The sequence below is a fragment of the Oryza brachyantha genome, chromosome 10, assembly GCF_000231095.2.
Source record: "Oryza brachyantha chromosome 10, ObraRS2, whole genome shotgun sequence".
Classification (NCBI taxonomy): Eukaryota; Viridiplantae; Streptophyta; class Magnoliopsida; order Poales; family Poaceae; genus Oryza; species Oryza brachyantha.
Window position 1 is genome coordinate 9,059,334 of NC_023172.2, and position 10,832 is coordinate 9,070,165.

Sequence of the window (10,832 nt, forward strand, 5' to 3'; positions counted from 1 at the left end):
AGTGTCTCTGGTCATTTTCTTTCTAATCTGAAAGGGAAGCTACCCTTCAAGCCGGTCGGATGCACGCACATGCGCATTAGTACAATTCAATAAACGGGTTGGACTCCTCCATCTATGCGTTTCTTTCGTACGAATGTTGATTAGTCCAAATTGCAACATGGTCGATGGTGTAAAGCAAGCAAATGTAATTTGATCAAATTTGTCATCTAGGCGTTTGAATTCCACCGTCAATTCATTCAGTATATAGTAATATAGATAGTTTTTTTTTGGGGGGTCTGTACATGTAAACTCTTTGAAATGAAATTATGAACCTAGAATCTGTACTTGTTACACATTAAAATTTTAAAATCATCGTATGTACAAATCTTGGAGATGTGATGGATCGCAAGCGTAATCTTCATCACGGCGTCGTTAAAAATGATAAATTTAACGTGGATTGTATAGGCTTAGAGCGCGAGGGCGAGATGGTCGCCGTCGTGCCGCCGGTACGGCGCGCCGCCACGGGCGGCGAGCCTGCCCTTCCTCTTCTCCATGAACCGCTGCAGCGACGCCTTCCTCGCCACCGGCAGGTCCGCGGCGGCGGAGGCGCTGGCGGCGCCGCTCGGCGCCGCTCCTCTGGCCGCAGCGGCGAGCCGCAGCAGCGCGGCCGCCGTGTCGGCGGGGCAGTCGTCGAGCACCAGCACCCGCCCGCCGTAGAAGATGGTGAGCTGTTGCGCCACCCCCGCCGCGGCTTCCTCCCGCTCGTCGCTGACGACGTCGGCGCCCGGCATGAGCGGGAGCGGCCGCACCGCCGCCGCCGCCGTCGTCCTGGTCGCCCTCTGGTCCGCCGCCCTGACGTACTGGCTGAGCGCGCCGCACGCCGCCGCGAACCGGCTCGTCGCCGCGCCCGCTCCCGCCTCCGCCGCCATCGCCAGCGCGTGGGTGTTGGAACCTCGCCGATCTCTTGCCCTCGAAGCTGTAATGAGAGCGAGGAGCCGAATCGATCGGACAAAACCAAACGAAAAAGAAACTCTCCGGTTTGTACTCTCGCTGCGAAATGGCGCGGCGCTGTGCTTTTTGTAGGCGCGCGCGGGGCTGGGGCCGGTGCTCGCGTCGGCACGAAGAACACGTGAAAGGTGAGGACGCCCCGCATCGCATCGCGTCGCCATGGGGCGGTGTGGGGTTGGGGGGGGGTGGTGGTGACGGCGACGGCGCCGCAGTTCGACGTGGCGCCGTGGAGGTGGAGGTAGAGGAGAGGATCGCGCGAGGAGGCTGCGGGGTGGGGCCCACGTCGCGCGCCACGCCGACTGGGTCGACGACGCCTCAAACGCCTGGGCAGCTCTCATTATCACAAAGATTAGCGCTTTTTTAAAAAAAATTCAATTGACTCCTATTTAATGACCTGTTTGTTTTTTATAATCAGTGTTTGGCACATGTTTAGGGGTGGCTGGGTCTCCCATGTTGTGGATTTAAAACGTGCTAATAATTCGGTTTGGTTTGGCATGCGATAAACTAAAACCCCCCAACCCCTTTTGGTATTTCTTATGTTATTTAAGTTGATAGTAAGGTTATTAATAAAAGACTTTGGTGGCACTGAATAAAGGAGGGATGGTTGAGGGTTGGAATTTACTCAGTCGGTTTTAAAATAGAAGCCTTTTTAAAAAAAATTTTGAACCATAATATTAGTATGTATTATATTGATTCAGGGGCTCAGTTTCACCATATTAGTGATTACCCAACCAATCAAAAGCTTGGAAAATGAAATCTAGATAATTCAAAATTCAAAAGTTGATCACTGAAGTGGCTAAAGGATATCTTTCACCCAACCTTAATATTAGCTAAACAATCTTAAAATACTTATATTTTGGACTGAAGAGAGTAATTGCTAGTAAAATGGAATACATTGACAAACCCTATCTTTGTTTTCTTTTCTTCGTGCTTATAAGCCAAAATTTAAATTTTTGACCTTAAACATAAAGTAGATTTTGGGGGTTTTTTATCATGGTTTATTTGGTAGCATTGGCTTTTAGATAGCTAAGAACATGTATATAAATTTTTTATTCACAAATATTTTTATTTGCAAATATGCTCATTGTTTTTCCTAAAAAACCAAACAATCACCCTCTTAAATATAAAATGATTGAAGTGACTATTTATAATGTAAATGTTATTCGAACACTTTTATTGTGGATCATGTCTACATTTTTAAACTGAGGTAAAGTGCTGCCTTTATTTTTTTTTTCTGTTTCTGAAGACCCATAAACAATTTATTAAGAAGATAGAGTTTAGGAGGGTAAACCAAAGTGCATCACCAAATCAATATGTTGGAACTTGGAAGCTTAAAACATGTAGATTTGCTTCTCTTCTGCTGTTAGGTTGCATCGAATCAGGTGGTTTATTTCCAGGTACTACCATTATAACTTCACTAAACGAGATCATCTTTTCGTGTCTGTTTATAAGTCAAAATTTAAATTTCCAATCTCGATAGATTTTTGGATTTTTTTTGTTTTATTTTATTTTCCACCCTTAGCTTTCATATCGCTAAACACACACACATATATATATATATGTTATTAATAGAATATTTATATTTATAAATATGGTTTTCCTAAACAAGCCAAACACCCCAAAATCGTCTAAGCGTTCTGGATTTTTGCGCTTTGGGCAGGGCCCATTTCCAGATGTGAGCCTGCACTACCCGATACCTGCAAAAGCTGGTCCAGGCTGGGCTGCAATCCCGGCCACGTACGTAGCTGTCACCGAATCAATTTTTTTTTTCCCAGCGCAACGGGTGAGCCGATCGATCGCCGGCGGCGCAGGCGATGGAGACCGACCCACTCGCTCGCCAAGTCGCCGACGCTGATGCGCCGTAGACTCGCGCACTCACCGGCACGTACTCCCGCCGTCCGTCCGTACAGCACTGTAAAGGCTGGATCGAAAATGTCGAACCATATATTTACAAACGAAAAATAGTTTTGTTAGATTTGATCCGAATTATTATCTATAATGTATTTGGATTATATTACTAGTTCCTACTAAATTTCTCCTAACTATTTTGAAGTAGGAGTAGGATTAGTTTTCTAACAGGATTTTGTCAGTCTTTTCCTATTAGAACTTCTTGATTTCCTCTTATATATATTCCTTGTAAGCTGTACGGGAAGCGTGTGATGGCCCGGTGTATTCTCCTGCTATTATAATCATCACCTCATAGTGGATATTGCCGGTTGGCGCCCGTGGTTTTTGCCCGCAAGGGTTTTCCATGTTAAATCTGTTTCTCGGTTATGCGTCTATTTCCCTAACAAGTTTTTTAATAAAACTTTTATATATGTATTCTAGTGATATAAAAACCAGCGCAAAAAAAAACTGGGGTGAAAAACCTAAAATCAACTTTGAATTAAAAGTTGTGATTTTGATTTACAAATATACATAGATCAGTAGACTCGTGCACTGTACTCCCGCTATTCATACAGCCGTATAAATACTATGGTACAAGCGTGACTAGTAGTAGTATGGTAAATACATCACGTACGACGTACATCGTACGGTCCGCATACAACGTAGACGGCGCGGACGCGTGGCCGCAGACGGAAGCAGCGCCGTTTCACGCTGACGACCGTCACTGCGTACACGGCTCGTACGACGAGCTTAGAGTAGTAGTACCAGCAATGAGAAGTTTCTTGGCTGCGCCGGTGAGGATCGAGACGTGAAAAGTTGATCGTTGGCGGAGAGAAGTGATTCTACCTATAGTCCTCCGTAAATAAACTGTCAAAGATCCTGCTAAATTTCCTTTAGAAAAGAGAGAGAAATTGACATCTGACGGTACGTGGAGGCCCTTTCGATTGGTAGGAAAATACCATAGAAAATGATAGGAACATCACATAGTTTTTACTATTTAATTATCATGTAAACTTGTTTGTCTTGCTACATGAATGTGTCTGCTCTTCATCTATTTAAAAAGAGTAAATTTCACGAAAACATAAGTTTGGATACATTTGTAACGTAAACCCTGGTTTTTGCAATTTGTTTCAAGTAATTACATGTGTTTGAGGCAAAATGTTTCACAGAACACTACATCCATGCATTTCAATCATTTGTTTAACTATTACACTTATACATAAATACATGTATAGAAACATGCTGAATTTACATGTTTTCATGCAGCATGCATAAACCACAAGGCCCATGTCCTACTTTTAAAAGGGCAGCGCTGGCCATGGGCCTCCTGGATTTCACCGCGTTCACACTTGAACCTGTTATTTTAGCTGCTGCCGTCGGCGGCTCGGCGCCTTCAAAATTTAGGTTTTGTTTATACTAGTTTGGCTCCCGTGGGCGTACAAACTCCAAATTGTTTTTAGAGTCGGTTCGACTCGTAGATTCGTGTTAACATAACCTCACAATATTAAGACATGTTTAGTTTGCAAAAACTTTTTGCAAAATATTACATCAAACATTACATCGAATCCTTGGATACTTAAATGAAACATTAAATATACATGAAAGAATTAAACTATTACATAGTTACGGGAAAAATCATGAGACAAATATTTTTAAGACTAATTAGTATATGATTAGCTATAAGTGCTATACTAACCTATATGCGCTAAGGACGGATTAATTAGACTCAAAAGATTCGTCTCGCGGTTTTCAGGCGAAATCTGAAATTTGTTTTATAATTAGACTATGTTTAATACTTTAAATATGTAACCGTATCAATGTAACCCCTCTAATAAAATTTTTGGAAACTAAACGCGTCTAATTAGGTTACTTTTATACCTAGCAATTTCTGGATTGCTCTTTTTCTTTGTTCTCGCTTGTCGTTGCTTGCACGAACCGATATTCTCGTGGTTAGGTCAACCGTGTTCTTGGCACGGCTAACAAAATCTCGGAAGTGCTGTTTAACGATTGTAGGGCTCTAGTAGTGTTTGGTTGGTAGCACGATTCTTAAAATCGTGCCTCCACAAATCGGATTATAGTCTCATCAATAGATCGGGCCGGGCCAATAGATACATCAGCAAATATGTATAATTTGATTTTTTTTTAGAGAAAAAAATATATATGGATCCTTTGAAGCAAAGGATTAAAACTCCAACAAATCCTATGAATTTTCTATGAGATGGCTTGCAAAAGGTCTTGCAGAAAAGTTAACATTAGGCCCAACATTCCAACCCTCTGAAAACTTTCTTTTGTCTTTCTCTTTTTTCCTATTATTTATTTAAATTATCATTTCTATATTTTTTTCTATGTTCTTTAATTATCTGATTTACACGTGCATTAAAATTGTAAAATGCCTCTTTTTTTTTCTATTCCATTGATCTACGTTTCACAGGAGGCACAGCTAGGGCCTTATCGTTTACAGTCGTGAGTAACTTCATTTGGGCGTTTGTTCTTTATTTATATTTATAATAACTTCACTAAAAAATATAGATGAGTTCTCTATTTACTTATAAAATACTAATAAAACGCTTTGGACTTTTGGGCTTGACGTAGGGCCCATTTCCTGACGCAAGCCCTGGACAGCCGGTCCAGCTCCAGATGCTGGGCCAGCATTTACGGGCACGCACGCCGGCTGCATCGGATCGGTCAGGCCACGCCGGGCTGTAGCTGCCGCGATGTATTGCTGAATTTTTTGAATTTTGAATTTTATTTATTAAATATTTTATAAATTTAATTTTGCGTTTCAAAAATTCACATAACTAACCTCCTACCGCCCTCTAGGAGGGCGGAATGCCGACGTGACAAACGGCCACCTGGCTCGGAGGGACAGACGACAACGGCATGCCGAGCTATTTGCATTTAGCCCCGCTAAATGCAAAAATACCCATGCGTGCCCCTGGAACTTTTCATGATCGAACCGCGGTTTGATACAAATATGTATAACATATATAATTGCTTAATTACAAATACTCTCTTGGCTCAGTGGTCATTGCTACTCTCTTCTATCTTGGAGACCAGTGGTCGAATACTCATAGTAGTATATTTTTGTTTGGGCATTTTAGTTGGCAAAAATAGGAATAATTATGCTCTAATGGGAATTCAACCTCTGGTCTAGCAAGAGAATGCTTGTGATCAAACAAATACATATGTTATACATGAAACCACTAAAGCAAGAGAGTGCTTGTGATCAAACAAATACATATGTTATACATATATGGATCAAAACGTGGTTTAATTATAAAAAGTTCCCGAGGCGGCATGACAATTTTGCATTTACCCCCTGCCGCCCTTACAGAGGGCGGAAAGGGACTAAATGTAAAAAGGCCCGACGTGCCGTTGCCGGCCGTTCCTCCCGGCCGGGTGCCCGTTTGCCACATCAGCATTCCGCTCTCCTAGAGGGCGGCAGGAGGTTTGTTTCGTAAAATTGATTTTGTAAAATATTTAATAAATAAAATTAAAAATTCAAAAAATTCCATGCATTGCTCCGATGGCAAGTCCTTCCTAAATATAGCTAGTACATCGGATTTAAACGACGACTCTGAACAAATGCATATTATGTTATGCTATAAATTATCAAATCGGATACTATAGTACAGGTCATTGTTAAGTATGTGGAAGCAAAAAAAACTAAATGGTGTATTTAGCAATGGAAAAAATATGATAAAAATTATATTATATTATATTATATTATATTATATATATATATATACTTACTGATCTAAAAATAAAAGCTACAGAATAAACTATGATAAAAAAACTAAAAATCAACTTTTAGTCTAAGAATAAAATTTAGATTTTAGCTTATAAGCATAATATAAGTGCAAAGATAAGATTGTTGATAGCCACTCCCTTCGTTCCTACATATTTGACGTCGTTGATTTTTTATATACGTTTGACTATTCGTATATATATATATATATAGTTAAATTTACTTTTTGTTAAATTTACTTATATGCATATATATAGTTTTACATATTTTTTAAAAAAATGAATAAGATGAATAATTAAATATATATAAAAAATCAACTGTGCCTAATATTAAGAAATGAAGGGAGTATATTTTAGGATAAAAGGAGTATGGTAGGAAGGATGCAGAGGTTTTCGTCGCTCCAAGATGTGCTGCCATAACTTTCTTTTTTGTTTGCTGCTCTCCCGTTCCATACAGCAATATAATAAAAGTACTAAATTAGATATCATTCAATACTATAAATTTAGATAAAACCCTTAACATGAATCTAGCTAACACTAGCCTACTATATTTTAGACGTTGGGAGTACAAGTTAATACTTTCAGTGATTTATGCATATCTATTCACCCATAAATGGACGTCCGTGATTGATCGCATTGATTATTGTAATATTGTGACCTTGCTGGAGAAATCGATTTGAATATAAGCCGCTCAAAATGCTAAAAATATAGTACACTCCATCTCAAAATAAATTGTTTTTTTTAGTTTTTTCATTTTATCCTAAAACAAGTAAATACCTTTTATCTATCCACCTACTCATACTAATTGACGAGGGATATTTTGGTTCGATTTAATTTGGGACAAAGAAAGTACTATGGAAAACACAGCTCTGCATGTTTGCTCACATATGTACTCCGTATCTATCTTTTATGGAAATGGTAAATTTGCTAGTAGTTTAAATTATTATGGTAAAGCTGCTACCAAGAATTAAAAAAAATACTATTAGAATTATCATTCAATTAACGATATGAAAAAAAAACCATTCATAAATTTGCAAATGTATTTTTACATTCTGCTGCACTATGGACCTAAGGTCGAACGAATTAAAAGGGCCATGTTGTGCCTTCACCCTTGTGGGGAAAAACTTCAGTGGCCCAGACGATATTTTTAGCGTGATGTATATCAAATTATGGATGGGGAATTACATGGTTTAGTTTGCTTTCATTGATGCTTTGAAATGCAACTGCAAATTCTTCGAAGATGAGAGAACGATCGAGGCGCCTAACCCCAATCTCTCTTATAAATTGTTGCATCTCTAATCCAGATTTATATATATAATACTTGTTTTATACATGTCAGTAAATTAGCCTTGAGTCTTGCGATCCGAATCAAAAGCCCAACGAGCCAATTTGTCTTGATCGCAGGAAAAAGGAAGCAAATTTGATGTCAGTCGAGCGCGCCGCCGCCGCCGCCGTCGTCGTCGGGGTGCGGATGACGAGACGCCTCAGTGTCACCACGCCGCGCGGCCTGATCCCCCCGGCGTGGCCAGCTCGAGCCAGCACCCGGCGCCTCCGTCGTCGTCCTTGCGGGCACTGGCCGCCAGTGGCCGGAACGGCAAAGGGGCCGCCGGCGCCCCGCGTGCCCGTGGCGAGTACGGCGCCGTCGCACCGAGCCTGCCGCGCCTCTTCTCCATGAACCGCTGCAGCGACGCCTTCCTCGCCACCGGCAGGTCGGCGGGGCCCCCGCCGCCGCCGCCGCCCGCCGCGGCGCGCACCAGCTCGGCCGCGCCGACCGCGGGGAAGCCGTCGAGCACCAGCACCCGCCCGCCGTACACGATCTCGGGCTTCTTCCCCTGGGCGCGCTCCTCCTCCTCCCTCACGTCCGGCACGACGTCCGCTCCCGGCATAAGCAACATCGTGGCCGCCGGCGAAGCGGGGTAACAGCTCGCCATCTTCCCGGCGGCCGCCTCGGCCTTGACGCAGCGGCTGAGCACGCCGCACGCCACGGCGAACATCCGCCGGCCGCCACCGCAATCCGCCGCCGCCGCCATCGTCGCCTGCCCGGTGGGTGAGTCTCTCTGTCCTTGGGCTCTGAGCACGCGACGCACGTTGATCCTCCCTCTGGACTCACCGGTTTTGTGCGTGTGCGTGTATGGATTTGATTGTTCATGGCCAATTTGGCCTATATAGGCTACTGGTAAGGACGACAAAAAAACTAGCACAAGCGAGCGAAGTTCACGCATGTTGTTGACGACTCCCACCACACCACTCCCCCGTGGGGGCAAAAGACAGGAGCGGTTGGGCGCGCTCGCCCCGGCGAAAACGTGGGTAAAAACCAACAACAACAACAAAAAGAAAGAAATAGCCTCTCTCGCGCGACGCTAGAAAGGTGGAGGGAGCCGCCCGTGCGCGAAATGGGGCTATCCGGTAAATTGTTCGCGTGGCCGTTAACCCGCGCGAATCGTTCACGTGTCATCGAGGGTAATTTTTCCGTGCGAATTCCATGTATATTCCATGTATAATGTAAGCTTTTTATATATAAAAATTTATATACATAACTTTTTAGTGTATAATATTTAGAGTATTTTTAATGATATTTTTCATGTAAATATTAATTTTTTAGCAAATTTGATATTTTATATGCTATAGATTTATTTGTAATATAAATTATCTATTTATATATATATATAATATTTAGTACAAATATGAAAATATGAAAAAGAAGTAGCCTCGCACGAGGCGAGTGCGGTGGAGGGAGCTGCCCGTGTGCGAAATGGGGGCTCCTGCAAATGGTTCGCGTGCCTGTTAATCCGTACGAATCGTTCGTGCCTATTAATTCGTACGAAGTGTTATTGTAGTAATTTTTTCGTACGAATTCTATATATAATGTAAACTTTATATATATAAAAATGTATATATATATAATTTGTAGTATATAATATTTAGAGTATTTTTAATGATATTTTTCATGTAAATATTATTTTTTACCAAATTTGATACTTTATATGCTATAAATTTATTTGTAATTGAAATTATCTATATATATAATTTTTAGTACAAATATAATTCTTTACTATACATATAGACATCCATTATAAAAAAAAATTAATATTATATCATATACTTCAAAAGTGTCCGCGACGGTAACGGGCGAGCCCGTTAGAACCCGCCGGTGCGTCGTGCGGTGAACGTGTCGTCGTGCCGATCGCCACCCGGTGGATCACGCCCGTTTGCTTGTTTGTTTAGGCGGGCCAGCGCGAGCACCGCGCACGCGGGGTTTGGCTGAATGGATTTGGTTGGGTTTTGGTTTGTTTTCTCGTGGAAAAATCGCGTGCGGGCGATGGGATTTTCGGCTGGGGTTGCGGGGGGCGGCGCTTTGAGCGACCCGCTTCCGGCGCCGCACCGCATGGGCACGATCCGATCCGATCCGTTCCTGGCGTCGCACGGCATTGGTTTTTGTGTGGGGTTCGAGCAGAAATCACCAAGCGCCCCCACACCACGTGTGCGGATAGCCTACATAAACTAAGGGTTCGTGTTTCTTTATCTTTAAGATAGAAAAGGCTCAGCGGCCTGCTTTTCAAAAATCATACCAGAAACGCTGTATCTGCCCAGCTTACGTTCATACTAGAATCAACAGCAAAACTCGGCTGGCAGAACAGCAGAGCACGTACTATCAGTGCTAAAACTCTATCAGTCCAAAACATGTAACTTTTCTAAGTATACTCCACACTGCCTGAACAGATGCAGCCATACACGGCTTCCCGGTCTTCTAGCATCACTTTTTTGTTTCTGATTATATTTATACAGTAAAATTTAAACTTTTCAACATTAAATTTGAAGACAAATTTGAAATTATTACCATAATTTATTGTCCAGCCTTTAATTTTAGGTAAGATCATGCATATAAAAATTTTATTTATAAATTATTTTTTTCTAAATATATCAATCACTCCGTGCTTTTCTAGCAATTCCTCATTATTTTTTTTCTCCGCTCATCCAAACAACGTGATGAATTGGCTTTTGTAGGACTGCTTTATGTGATGGCAATTTGCGTCGCTGCAACCAAAATTTTAGCGTTCCGTTCCCCACCCCGAGATAACACACGACATGATAACTCTGGCGTCCAATCATCGCCCACTCCAGCCACGGTTTCCGGCTGCCGGCCAATTCAGATTCAGGGATCGGCACACCGGCCCCGCTGCAAATGCTGCATCCAGCCGCGCGCGCATGCG

The 10,832-nt window shown here is 42.3% G+C and overlaps 2 protein-coding genes across 2 annotated transcripts; both read right to left on the reverse strand.

Moving 5' to 3' along the window:
- Positions 1–291: 291 nt before the first annotated feature.
- Positions 292–1,022, reverse strand: LOC121055584 (protein TIFY 11e-like). Its single transcript, XM_040528415.1, has one exon. The coding sequence runs from the start codon at positions 906–908 to the stop codon at positions 447–449; it is 462 nt and encodes a 153-aa protein (XP_040384349.1). The 5' UTR covers positions 909–1,022; the 3' UTR covers positions 292–446.
- A 6,598-nt stretch (positions 1,023–7,620) lies between these two features.
- LOC121055595 (protein TIFY 11e-like) lies at positions 7,621–8,847 on the reverse strand. Its single transcript, XM_040528443.1, has one exon. The coding sequence runs from the start codon at positions 8,841–8,843 to the stop codon at positions 8,112–8,114; it is 732 nt and encodes a 243-aa protein (XP_040384377.1). The 5' UTR covers positions 8,844–8,847; the 3' UTR covers positions 7,621–8,111.
- Positions 8,848–10,832: the final 1,985 nt, after the last annotated feature.